This window comes from Pararge aegeria, chromosome 26 (genome assembly GCF_905163445.1).
Source record: "Pararge aegeria chromosome 26, ilParAegt1.1, whole genome shotgun sequence".
Classification (NCBI taxonomy): domain Eukaryota; kingdom Metazoa; phylum Arthropoda; class Insecta; order Lepidoptera; family Nymphalidae; genus Pararge; species Pararge aegeria.
Window position 1 is genome coordinate 3568099 of NC_053205.1, and position 14264 is coordinate 3582362.

The 14264-nt window shown below is 35.8% G+C and overlaps 1 protein-coding gene across 1 annotated transcript; it reads right to left on the reverse strand.

Moving 5' to 3' along the window:
• Window positions 1-3083: 3083 nt before the first annotated feature.
• On the reverse strand, window positions 3084-5262 carry LOC120635435. Its single transcript, XM_039906461.1, has 3 exons — window positions 4906-5262; window positions 4393-4705; window positions 3084-3547 (listed from the first exon to the last, which is right to left on the reverse strand). The coding sequence occupies exons 1-3, from the start codon at window positions 5049-5051 to the stop codon at window positions 3203-3205; spliced, it is 804 nt and encodes a 267-aa protein (XP_039762395.1). The 5' UTR covers window positions 5052-5262; the 3' UTR covers window positions 3084-3202.
• Window positions 5263-14264: the final 9002 nt, after the last annotated feature.

Consider the following 14264-nt stretch of genomic DNA (forward strand, 5'->3'; position numbering starts at 1 on the left):
ATATTAAAAATAATAACATTGTTTCAGGTTCATATTTTGTATGTACTACTTTGCTGTTAACAAGTTACAGATAAATTCCGTGACCCATAAATTTTTAATAAAGGGCCACACACAGAATGAGGGAGATGCGGCTCACTCAGTAATTGAAAAATCCGTTACTAGGGCAAAAAAATCTGGTGCTATTTACGTACCAGACCAGTACATTTCTTTAATCAGAAACGCTAAGAAGACAGGAAAACCTTTTATAGTAAAAGAATTAAACTATACCGATTTCATAGATTTGAAGAAACTAGCAGATGACTTAAATATAAATACAACAAGAAATGTTTCTGGAGAAGCTATTAAAACGACAGATATTAAAGTTATAAGTTTTATGAAGGGCTGTGATATTTATAAGTATAAGGCAGTTGTCCCACCAACGACGAGAAAACGACTAACTATCGGCTATTTTCTCGCTCAAGAAACGTACAATAGATACACTTTCTGTGTGAACAAAAGAGATGCATATACAAACAGTTGATCGCTGACTGTTCACACTGCCGGCGAGCACTCGCTTCACTAGTTTGTCGCTGAGCGACAAGAGCTATGAAAGATAGCACTCGCTCAGCGATACTCGCCAAGCGATTAGAACTCACGCCGAACCACCGCCAACCAGTGGTCATTTCTCTACAGTGCGTATCTGAAAGTACACGTTTTTTTTTAATTTAATATGAATATCGAAAAATCATTTGAATTATCATTGTTATCTAGTTCAGACGACGATGATGATGAATTCTATGATAGGATTTGTGTAGTGGCTGCGGCAATTCTGAATAAACGTAAGGAAAAAATGAAGAAAAAAAGAAGAATATGGATGGAAAATATTAATTATTTCAGAAAAGAATGCAGTGAATTCAAACTATTCTATCAATTAACAAATCATGGCTTTCGCACATATTTTAGAATGACAAGAGACGAGTTTGAATATTTGCATAGTTTAATAGAAGATGACATTAAAAAAGAAAATACAAATTATAGAGAAGCTATTGGTACAAGAGAGCGTCTCGTCATTACATTAAGGTAAGGCTCCATCGCTTGGAGTGATTTCAGCGGCAGACATTGAATCTTGGATCTCTTCGTTTTGGCTACGAGTAGTATGTTCTCCAATTCCAATTTGCTGCACACCAGAACCGCTGGGTTCAGGTGAGGAGAACCGTGTCCAGAAGAAAAATTTGTCTGACTCGTAGAAGGGCGAGAGTTGTAAGAATAATCGTTTGAGTAGTAACCGGTATATGAATAGTTTGTATTAGCAATATTGTCTTCAGCATCCATTACCAATTGAAACAACTTTCTTTTTATTGTTCTTTGATAATACTCCGGCATCTGCTTTGTTCTATGATACATTGAATCAAAAAAAGCTTTTAAAGGATCACTTGATGTTAGTACTTCTTTACGTAACTCATCCCTCTGCGCAGTTCGTTTTGCTCGATTATCATCTATATCTTTTAAAAAATTTAACAAATCTTCGTCATTATGAATTATTTCATCCGTCTTCCTTTTTTTTGGAGCTGTTATCGTATCTGCTGAATCTCTACTAACATCTGTATTAGATGTTTCCTCGAAACTTGTCGAAATATCAGGATGTGGTGTAACATGTGTATCTCGTTCCGCATTTGTCATATATGGAAGCAAAAATTCCATGTGACTCATGTACTTCCAGGGTTTTATCACAGTACTTTAACTACAAAAAAACATTTTCGATTGTACTGTTAGCAATTGCTGATGCTCATGGAAGATTTATAATGATCGATGTTGGATCAATGGGCAGATACAGTGACAGCGGAATATTCACAGATAGTAATTTCTACAATGTGTTGCAAAAACAATGGATTGAGATTACCCGCAGATGAACCCCTATATGAAAGAGGTTTGCCTCAGCCTTATGTTTTTATTGGTGACTGTGCATTTCCGTTGATGACACATTTATTAAAACCATATCCTGATCATGAAAGGTTGGATAAAGACCAGTTAATATTTAATTATAGACTGAGCAGAGCGCCGAATGGTAGAAAGTGCGTTTGGTATGATGGTGCACAAATGGCGTATCTTTTTTAGGCCATTAAGCCGTCTACTCACTCGCGCGCGATCCGCGCGCGAAGGCGCGAAGCACCCGCGAACACGAGTGTAGATCCGATTCACATATTCTTCGCGGCTTCGCGACTCGTTCGCGCTGTGTTCCCCGAAAATTGTCAGTTTTTTGTCCCGCGACAAAGGGCTCGCAGGCGCGATACGCGACGCGAACACGACAAGACTACATTCGCGGGCAGCTCAGTCGCTCAGTAGCAATTGACACGGACGGTTGTGTTTTAATTTTTTAATAAAGACTACGATTTTGCGTGCAAAATGAGTATCGTCTGGAGCAATGAATTAGAACTATCGTTTATAGAATGTCTTCGTGCTGAGCCGGTATTGTGGGACATTAATTTGAAAGACTATAAAAACAAATTGAAAAGCCACGATGCTTGGATGCGGATGTACGGTGATGGAAATACCAATTGCTGATTTAAAAAAGAAAAAAGATTCTCATATGTCAAGCTATAGGAGCTACAAGGGAAAAGTTAAGAAGTCCGTTCAATCGGGAGCTGGTGCCGATGAGATATATCAGCCTATTTGGTTCGCTTACGAAGCAATGGATGCTTTTTTGGGAGATAATCTAAAATGTAAAAAAAGTATGAATACGGTAAGTAGGTAACTTTATTTTTTATTAGTTAGGTACTTAAATATTACTTAAATATTTTGTGAATTCGTTTCTTATTTCTGTGGCGTTATTTGCTGATCGCCGAGGTACTCTTCTCAAGTTACGAAAAGCGGATGTATTTTCTTGATCTGTCCTCCATGATCCAGGTTGTATAAGTACTCCATCATCATCAAACATATCAATATATCCGGGTGGTGTATAGATATGTGAAGAAGTAGAACTTCGTCTCAAGAAGTTATGTAGTAGTATACAAGTATATGTTATAAGGCTAGCCTTTTGTGGTTGCAATGGGATTGGTTTTCTAAATACTCTAAATCTGGCCGCCAATATACCAATTTTTGTATTTTCTACCACTACCCGAGCTGAAGATAATCTTTTGTTGAATTCACGTTTTGCAGATCCCATGTTGTGCTGATCAGGATAGGGCTTCATTAAATGTTCTGACAGTGCAAAGGCTCCATCCCCCTAAAAAACGTAGGGCACATCAATATTCAAACCTGGTAAAGGATGCGGTGGTGGTAAATTTAAGCTGTTTGTGCACATCTTGTTCCATAAAAGACTATTTGTAAAAACTCCACCGTCACTTATTCTGCCTTGGCAACCAATATCAGCAAAAATGAAATTATATTGACTATCAACTAATGCCAGTAATACTATACTGTAGGTTCTTTTATAATTATAGTATACAGAACCAGAATTGAATGGACAGTCGAGAACAATATGTTTGCCGTCAATAGATCCAATCGCTCGAGGAAACTTCCTTGCAAATCCTCTTTCAATACGCAGCCATTCTTCTGGACAAGATGGTATCTGCAAAAAAGATAACAATAAAACCTTCATGTAAAAAACAGTATGTAGGTGCCTAAATGTATGTGTTTTTTTAGGAACGTGGGGTGCAGGAGCCTAAAGAAGTAAATCTCGAAGCTATTGAAGAGAATGTTGAAGAAATGAATGAAAATCGAAGTCAGTCTATTAACACCCAAAAAGACAGCGACCAGACAATCCGCCGACGCAAAATCTCTTCAGAACTGGTTGACGCAGGAAATGTCGTTAAAGACGCTCTTGCCACCTTCAAATCCTCGCTAAAAAGGAACCCATTACAGCCTATCCAGCAAGACGATGATTGCGATTTATACGGAAAACTATTAGCAAATAAGTTGCGAAAATTATCTGAAAAGAATAGATTGAAGTTGATGCACGACATTGACGGCATGTATTTACGATACCAATTTGATGACCCTTTAGTGATGACTCCATCGCCACCTAATTTTAATGAACCAAGACCGGGAACATCATCATCTACGCATTCAGAGCCTCCATTTCATTATGGGCAGGCGAATCAAAATACTTATTACCAAAATAAACAAGTATTATCAGCCCCACCTTCTTATCCGATCCAACCGGCTACCGGCCAGATAACGAGTATCCTGTCCTTCATATACCAGGGAACCAAGATGCAAACACATTTGATCATAAGAATGATTTAGTTCAGACAGCTTTTGACTTAAGTTAAATACCTACTGAAATTACCGAATTTTGTTTTGATTGCCTATTGAATTTTGTAATTACATTTGGTTGATTTTACAAAATTATATTCTAGATTTTAAGTTTAGTTCCAAATAAGCATATTAAATTTATAAAATTTATGTCCTTACTTTTATTTCATCCTCTAACACTTCACATAGGGCATGGCAAACTTCTGGTATAAATTTTGATATTATTTGTGGTGAAACTTTGAACAAAAAATGAAGGCTTTCATAGTCGTCTCCTGTTGCTAAGTATCTCAGTGTTATAGCAAGACGTATCTGGGCAGGAATAGCTTTTCGTAATTGGGTGTCTTGTTTTGAAATTCGTGTTGAAATTTGACTAAGCAAATATTCAAAATCATTTAATGACATCCGGGAAAACTTTTTGAATTCCTCTGAAGGTTCTGCAAGTAGTTCATTCAACTGCTTCTCCATAGTTGCACTGTAACAAAATACAAAGTTATCAAGTATCAGTTCCCACACCATAGATATGTGACAGCGGCATATAACATTATAACTGTTATTAAAACTGTAATTTTATATAGTTATAAGTGAATATATATTATTATTATATTTATTTCGCCCATCTTGTACTACGTCTATATTCTAAACTACGAGAAAGCATAATAAGTTGGTACTTACCTGGTTCTGTTTCGGTGAATGGTGGTAATCCACCATCTCCGTTTTCTTTGCTTCTTTTGAATTGTTCGTTTTTTCTTTAAGGCGTAACTATAAATTGCCAAAGCGCAAAGTAGCCCCGCAGCTGCTGTAGTGGTTTCACTATCCATACCGACAACACAAGTATGTTGATTGATTGAGAAAAATTGGAAGATTAAAATATATTAAATACTTGGCGTGCATACGCGTCAAGAGCGCAAACTATACTGTGAGCCCGGCGCGAACCTCTGCGAGTGTGGACTGTTGGCAGTTCTTGCTCCAAATCGCGCCGCGCTTCGCGTCGCGATTCTCGCCGTGATTCGCGCGCGAGTGAGTAGACGGCTTTACTATTGCATGACATGTTTTTTTGTTTTAAAAATAAAATGTAGTCAGTGTCACTCGTCAATGCATTTGGTTGTTTTATTATAGGTTATGGGCCGTACGCTCATAAAAATCGCGGTATTGAATAGTTTTAACAAGGATTTTGCAGTAAAGCAAATGTTAAAAGATTGTATTCAGTGCGATTTAGCTGTGAACTAACTCATCGTATTAATTATCGCAGTGTATAAGTGTAGAAACTGTTCATCAAAATGGCTATCAATTACCTTATTAATGTGCCGAAACTAAAGGGGCGCGATAACTATTCGGAGTGGGGTTTCGCTGCAGAAAATTTCTTAGTTCTCGAAGGCATGAAGCATTGTATCAAGCCAGAACCGGGAAAAGAAATAGCAAGCGCGGATGACGAAAAAACTAAAGCCAAATTGATTATGACCATCGACCCGTCGTTGTATGTCCACGTCAAAACCGTTAAATCGTCGAAAGAATTGTGGAATAAATTACAGCAATTATTTGATGATAGTGGCTTTTCACGGAGAATAAGTCTTTTGAGAAATTTGATTTCAATCCGGCGAGAAAATTGCAGTTCGATGACGTCATATGTGACGCAGATTATCGATACAGCGCAGAAATTAAGTGGAACGGAATTGAAATAAATGATCAATGGACAGGGTCATTGTTGTTGGCTGGATTGCCTGATCGTTTTGCTCCAATGATCATGGCAATCGAACATTCGGGAATTTCCATTACAGCAGATAATATCAAGACAAAATTATTAGACATGGAGTCGGTAGATTACAACGAGAGTGAAATGAACGGTGCTTTCGCCAGTCATTCAAATCATGCAAAGCAAAATAAGAATAATTTGTTAACGGCCAAGAAAAATTATGAGGTTGGAAGTATTCCGTCAAAGTCAAATACTAAGGCGGTGAAATGCTACCGGTGTAAACAAGTCGGCCATTACAAAAATCAGTGCATGAATAACGAAAATAATAAAGCAAATAATAAAAATAAAGAAAGAATGCAATCAAACGCATTTAGTGCAGTATTTTTAAGTGCGAATTTTAACAAAAATGATTGGTATATCGATTCTGGGGCAAGTGTACACCTAACAGCAAACGAAAGTTGGGTTATGAATGCCAGATATGAAAAAAATAAAGGAGTTGTCGTTGCTAATAGTAAGAAGATGACAGTAATATGTTCTGGCAATGTTAAAATAACGACTTCAACTGATGATTGTGAGTACGACATCGTGATAGAAGACGTATGCTGTATACAATCTCTGACTACTAACGTACTATCAGTCAGTAAACTAATTAAAAAAGGAAACAGTGTGTCTTTCACAGATAACGGCTGTCGTGTTTACAATAAAAAGCAACAGTTAGTCGCTACAGCATTATTGGTCAATGGGGTATACAAAGTAAACCTGGTATCCCAGGAGTATTTGGCTGCACCAGCTGTGTCAGGAGTAACATGGCATCGTAGATTAGGACATGTCAACAAGGAATACTTAAATAAAATGAAAAACGCTGTTTTGGGAATGGCATTTGATGGAAAAGTAGAAATAAGCAAGGCTTCTTGTACAACATGTTGTGAAGGTAAACAGTGTCGCTTACCATTCAGAGGCAGTGGTCAGAGAAGCAGTAATTTGCTAGAATTAGTGCACACAGACATTTGTGGCCCTATGGAGACTACATCGATAGGAGGAGCAAGGTATTTCTTGTTATTTGTCGATGATTACAGTCGTATAACATTTGTTTATTTTCTGAGGCACAAAAATGAGGCTTTGAAGTATTTCAAGATATTCAAAGCACAGGTGGAAAATCAAACAAAAAGAACAATAAAAGTGATAAGAAGCGATAACGGGTTAGAGTATTGCAATAAGGAATTTAAAGATTACCTAAACAGTGCTGGTATTATCCACCAGAAAAGCAACCCGTACACCCCAGAACAAAATGGTTTATGTGAAAGATTCAATCGCACAATTGTAGAAAAAGCGAGATGTCTACTGTTTGATGCGAATATGGAAAAAGAGTTTTGGGGTGAGGCCATCAATACGGCAGTGTACCTGCAGAATCGAACTGTGGCTGCTGCGTTGGATAATAGAACGCCATATGAACTATGGACTGGCACAAAACCAGATATCAGTGACATTAGGATATTTGGTAGCACTGTCATGGTACATGTTGCTAAACAAAAGCGTAAGAAATGGGATAAGAAATCAGTGAAATGTATTCTTACAGGATACCCAGATAACATAAAGGGATACAGAGTCTACAATCCAGAAACAAGGACTGTGTTTACAAGTAGAGATGTGGTCATTATTGAGCCAGAAGTCAATTCTGAATGTATGATTCAAGTTCAAAACCAGAATGTTGCTTCAGTGGGGGATGAGGTTAAACCAGAACAACAAGGCCAGAAGGTAACAAGTTTTGAATCAACATCTAGTCTTGAAGATAGCTCTAACAGCGAAAATTATTATTCCTATTATGATGTCAATGATAAAACATATGTTCCAAGTGATTATGAAGACTCAGAGAGTATACTTCAGTGTAAAAATGAAGATTTCATGGACAGACCCAGACGAACACGGAAACCACCAGAGAGATATGGTATGTCAAATCTTTGTGCAAGCGCTGAAAACTATGATGATGGGGCAGGTTTGACACTGAAGGAAGCTTTAAAAGGACCAGAAAAGAATCAGTGGATGTTGGCCATGCAAGAAGAACTACAGTGTTTCAAAGAAAATGATGCGTGGGAATTATGTGATAGTCCGCACGATGGTAGGGTTGTCAAATCAAAAAAATCAAATCAAAAAATTGTTTATTACATTTCAAGATACTTGATACAACAGTTGTCGGAGCCCCCTTTTAAGCTTGTAATTGCCTGTACCAGGGGATTCCGCTCTTCCTTAAATATAATACATAGGTATATATTTTATTAACATTTTACTTTTTTATTTAATTAAAAACAATTTTAGGTAGGTAGTTAATTATAATAATTTTAGTTATAAGTAATATATTACCAACTAGTTTTATAATCATTTAAGTTTGACTTCGATTTATAGTTATAAACAATGTTTTAAGAAAATAAATTTTACAATTATTTGAGTTATACTACGAGTTTTAGTTATAAACAATATTATCTAACTTTAAATTTTACTTAGCCAAATTTATTAGTTCACCGTGTTATTCCATAAAATGTATGTATATAAAATGTATGTATATAATGTATATAAGTATGCATGTGTGTGTGTGTGTGTGTGTGTGTGTGTGTGTGTGTGTGTGTGTGTGTGTGTATTTATGTGTGAATTTGTATATGAACATGAATATAATATAGTATGCGTCTTCGTTAGAATATTTATTATTATTTATTATATATTATTGTGCATGTGTATTTATATCTGTATATTTAATTATGTATAAAATTTTCAATATCGTCGTAGCTTAAGTTTTTTACCCAATTACTAATTATAGATTTACACTCATGAAAGGATTTATTGTATATTAGTGTTGCTTTGTTTATTTTGTTATATAGAACAGCTGCGCGTGATTCAAATTGTACCTTAGCAAATTTAGTTTTTCTATGGGGAACATTGACTATATTATTCTTTCTTCTCCTTAACGTTATACATGGTTCATAAATTAGATTTTTGTGTTTTTTTAAAATTGTCTGTATAATGTACAATTTGCGTACCGATGGTAGATTACTAATTTGGTATAAATTATGTGTTGAGAATGTCCTTTTTTTGAAATACATTATTTTTAGTAAAGTACGTTGTGCTCTCTCTACTTCTAGGAAACGTGTCTTGAGTGCTCCACCCCAGATAGGGATACAATAGGTTATTATTGATTGGACTAGCGAGGTGTAGATTTCGTTTAGTAAGTTTCTAGATTTATTCGAACTACTTGTCGTATCTTTTGGGGCTATATATCTTAGTGATTTAAATATCCAGTTAAATTTACGTATTCTTGATGTAATTTGTTCAATTTGTGGACACCATGATAACCTTTGGTCCAACATCACCCCTAAATATTTTACATATTGTACTTTATTAATTTGAGGACATCCACACCCATCATTGAAGCCATCCAATGCCCCACAAGTATGTATTTTTATGTTGAAGTCTTGGCAAGGCTGAGAGCTATTATAAATACTAAAGCAAATGTAGTTAGTCTTTTCAGTATTGAGGGTGAGTAGATTATTTCTCATCCATAAGGCCACCTGGGCTGTACCCTTCTCCGCATTCATTTTTAAATCAGGCCAGCTGCTACCAGTGAAGACGATTGCTGTGTCATCAGCGTAAGAGTATATTTTCGCATTAGGAATAGACATGTTGCAGAGATCATTTATGTAAATGAGGAACAAGGTAGGGCCCAGGACACTTCCTTGTGGGACGCCACATGACACGTCAATATCATCACTTATGCAGTTATCAAGTTTAACTTTCTGTTTTCTGTTAGTCAGGTAATCTTTGAATAAAAGTAACTGGGTATCTGTAATGCCTATTTTTTCAAATTTTTGTAAAAGAATTTCATTTGAAACCGTGTCGAAGGCTTTTTTTAGATCTATGAATACCGAGAGACATTTTGTGCCTTTATCGACTTGTTCGGTTATTAGTGTACTAATGGCCGTAACTGCGTCTTCTGTTGAGATTCCGTGTCTAAATCCAAATTGATTTGGTGATAGAATATTGTACTTGTCAAGGTAATTTAGCAAACGCGTATTTATTAGCTTTTCTAGAATTTTAGCCAAGACTGGAAGCACCGAGATAGGCCTATAATTACTAACATTTTCTTTGTTACCACCTTTATGAATAGGCGTTATAATAGATCTTTTTAGTGAATTGGGAAATACACCTGTCGCGAAACACAGGTTTGCCAAATGTGTGAGAATAGGTATAATTTCATTTTTAACGTGTTTGATATAAGGGGTGGAAATATTGTCCCAACCAGGGGCACTGTCTAATTTTAAGTTATTTATTATTATATTTATTTCGTCATGGTCTGTATCCAAGAAAACAAGTGATTGGGGATGGGTTTGTAATCGATGTAAAAATTGGTTTAAATCACCTTCATTTAATGTTGTACTAATATTTTTAGCTAGTTCGTTGCCAATATTAGCAAAGTAACTGTTTATATAATTTGCCGAATCGAGTGTGGTTAGTTTTACGTTTGTGAGTTCTGAATTTACGCTAGTAGGTTTATTTGTATATGTTAGTGTTTTAATATTTTTCCATAATAACTTATTATTGTTAATAGATTTTGTAAGTAAGTGTCTGTCATATAATCTTTTTAATTTTTTAATCAGTTTGTTACAGTAATTTCTATAACGCAAAAAAGTATTTTTTTGATGTCGTTGTCAGGGTCATTACGATATATTTTTTGTAGCTTATTGCGATTTTTAATACATCTGAGGATGCCCTTTGTTATCCAGGGTTTTATTATACGTTTACTTTTAGGTATTTTTATTATAGTTGTATATTCTTTTATGGATTCTTTAAGAATTTGGATCAAACTGTCAGTAATAAAGTTAGGGTCAGTGTAAAAAAGTAGTTCAGACATTTTCTTATTATTTTTTAAGTGTTTTAAAGCATTTTCTAAATCAATTTTTGACGCAGTTTTGATTGGGGTTAGTTTCTGTTTAGATTTAGTTATAGAAAGGAAAGTTGTAAGATGGTCTGTGATAGTAGTATTTAATATGGCAATAAAAGCTGAATGATTTTTTTTATTTATTCTTAGCATATAATGATCCAAACATGTTCTTTCTCTTGTGGCCTTAGTGTGACCCGGAAGAATACCGTAAGCTGACAACATATCAAGGTAAGAGGTACGGTTTTTTTATCGGTGGATTTCTCATTATCTAAGGGTATAATATTTATATTAATATCACCTGCAATAATTATATCTCTTTGGGTATTAATACTTGTTATATGACGGGAAAGCGAATCTATAAAGGGATCTGCATTATGATTTGCGGGTGAGCGATAGATACCCAATATAGTATGCGTTGATATTTCTATTTGCATTGCCGAAGCGTGAGTTATTTGGATTTCTGAGGCTTTTGGTTTTAGTGTTTCCTTTACATATACGACCACGCCGTCATTTTGGTTCTGATGACGTGTGGTAGTAAATGATGTGTAGCTATTTAAAGTTGGGATAGGTTTATCTGAATGTAAACGGCACTCGGACAGAATAATAACATCAACTTCAAATGTAAAGGTAGATAAGTTGGTCAAAAAGTCATCAAAATTACAATAAATGCTCCTGATATTTTGCGAAATAATTGTGAGATTAGTTTTATCTATATGGCGGTGCTTAGACAGATCATCACAGTCACAATTGATAGATGTAGCTATGTCCAGACAGTCTATATTATTAATAGCTTGTATTCTGTCACACATTATGTGTGGTAAGAAAGTACGTAAGGGTTGTTGTTAATGGGTCTGTTTTGTAAATATTATAATTAACATTTAATTGGGTAGTAATTAGTTGTTTTAAGTCGGTAAAGTTAGTTTGATACAGATATTTGGTATGCAAGATAATTTGTGGGTGTAATTTTAATAATATATTAGTTATATTATCACTTAAATAGTGATGCCAGAACGAAGTTGGGTATAGGTTATATTGTATGTATGTGTTTTGTTGTGTAAATGTATTATGTTGTATGTAAGTATTAGATAGAATGAAACTCGGTGAAAAATGTGTTGTGTTTACTTTGAACTCATATAATAGAATAACATAGTGGCTGGGCTTACCTGTTTTACTAATAAGTTTACTCACTATTAGAGATAATATAGATAAGACGAATAGGATCGCTAAGAAACGTAGGTGTCTATTTATATATAGGTTATAATCGTAGCACAGTCATGCACTTTGTACCAGGTTGTGAATTTGAGATTCGTTTGTGATGTGAATCACTTTTGAGGTGTCATCTTTTCGAACCAGTATCTTGCCATAGGAGGTCCAGCAGTATTTATATTTTCCAGTCTTTACTAGGTCCCGGGCCAGAAAAAACAGGCGAGCTCCTTGGGGGGTGAGATGTTCCGCTAAAAATACGGGAGTATCTTCCTTGGTTGTATGTCCCAAATGTTTGGCTTGTATTTTAATTTTATTTTTAATATTGAAAAACTTGGCTTGTTTGAGTAGTTCACTCTTCAATATGGTTGACCCAAGTTCCACAACAATGGGGGAGTTCGAGTTGGTCTCCTGTTTCCTGGATGGTAAGCGAAAGATATATTTTATGTCACGAGATTCCAACTTCACGTTAATCGTTTCAGATAGACACAGCACCATTTTAATGAGATCTTCACTGGATTCTTGTGATTTTTTCGGCACATTCTTCAACTCAACACAGGTTTTACGCGACACTCGTTGAAGGTCCTCTATTTTATTCTCTAGAATCACTATGTTATCTCGGTCAATTTTAGCCTGGGTTTCCAACATTTCAATTTTTTTACGGAACTCCTCATCGTGACTCATCAACAAACTAATTGACTGGTCAATGTTGTAATTAGTCTGTTGAATTTCCTTCAAGTCAGCCCGAATCTCTTGCAGTTGCATTTGTTGGGTTGATATAAAAGATGTCATTAGTTGCCTGAGCTCTTCCTTAAAACTATTAAATTCCGCAGGCAAGTCCTCTTCTCTAATCCTTTTGTTGCGACGCGTAATACAGCGCACGGGACTGTTATCTGAGCCCACCTCACTTATGTTTGATTCCGAGAGCGATCTGTTTACGTTACTCATTTCTGTAGGAGTTATTGAAATGATAGACTTCGTACTTAGTAGATGCAGATAATGTAGCAATACGTAATACTCGTAGTAATTCGCAACAGTAGCTTATGTCGTAGTCTATAGACCCGCGTACAGGTGCGAGCGAGTCAAAAAATGGCCGTTGTCCTTTTTCCCCGAGGTGGAGTGCGGGGCTGACTGCGCGTACACTACCGGTGTGGGTAAGGAGCCAGTTAATTTATGGAAATTTACTGTGATTGACGAAGTAAGATAGACCTTAACACATTAGCACTGACGGCTTAAAGTTGAATGCACTGGTTTCACTATTTACGGAATAAAAGTGCCACACGTCTGCTTACTAATGTGTCTCGGACGAAAGAGAGAGGTTGTACAGTGTAAGTGGGTGCTTCGTAAAAAATATGATTGTGATAATAATGTTCGGTTTCGTGCACGTTTAGTTTGCGCGTAACGACGTAAATTACGACTATACAGAAACATTTTCTTCTGTTGTGAGGCATACTACCATATCAGCAAGTTATTGGTTGTCTAATGTACTTAGCAGTTCTAACCAGGCCTGATATTACAGTTGTTTTTTTTGAGTCAATTTAACAATTGCTATTCTACTGATCATTGTGCATAAGTAAACTGTCTATTGAGATACGAAAAATTACGGTTTGATGTAAAGTACACTGCTGATGGAAATTCAATATTAGAAGGATTTTTTTTTTTTTTTTTTTTAATCTTTATTTATTTGGGACTTTTATCCAACACGGATATGCCAGCCCCATCATCCCTTAAGTAACTAGTAAATAAAAAAACCTAATAACTATATTAATATAAGGGAAATGTAACAGATAAAATCTGTTATTGCTGCCTATGCACAAATATCTCAACAACAGACCTGAAACCTTCTGTGGTCGGTTGAGAGAGAAGGCTCGTTAGAGCACCCACGTCAAATCTGTTGATTTTGTACCGCCGCATAACATCTAGTCGCTCCAAATTGTATCTGCTACATTCCACCAGTACATGCTGGACATCATCCATCGTACCGCAAATATCGCAGTTGGCAGAACTAGCTTTCTTCATTAGAAATGCGAACTTATTAGATGGATAATGTCCAGAACGCAACCTATGAGCTAATACTATACATTTTCTACTTAATAATAATAATAATAATTTATTAACCAAAATTCACAAGTAGACTTAAAACTATTATGGTGTAATCATAAATTCTTACGAATTTTACCGTACACCACCGTGCCGTCGACAAAAGGTAAC

Bases quoted from the DNA above. Each gene is read 5' to 3' on its own strand.
- LOC120635435 (XM_039906461.1), bottom strand. From the start codon at position 5,051: ATGGATAGTGAAACCACTACAGCAGCTGCGGGGCTACTTTGCGCTTTG. The intron at 4,706-4,905 runs GTAAGTACCAAC...ATTTTGTTACAG, and splicing joins ATTCACCGAAACAGAACCAG to TGCAACTATGGAGAAGCAGT. The intron at 3,548-4,392 runs GTAAGGACATAA...TCTTTTTTGCAG, and splicing joins TGTTAGAGGATGAAATAAAA to ATACCATCTTGTCCAGAAGA.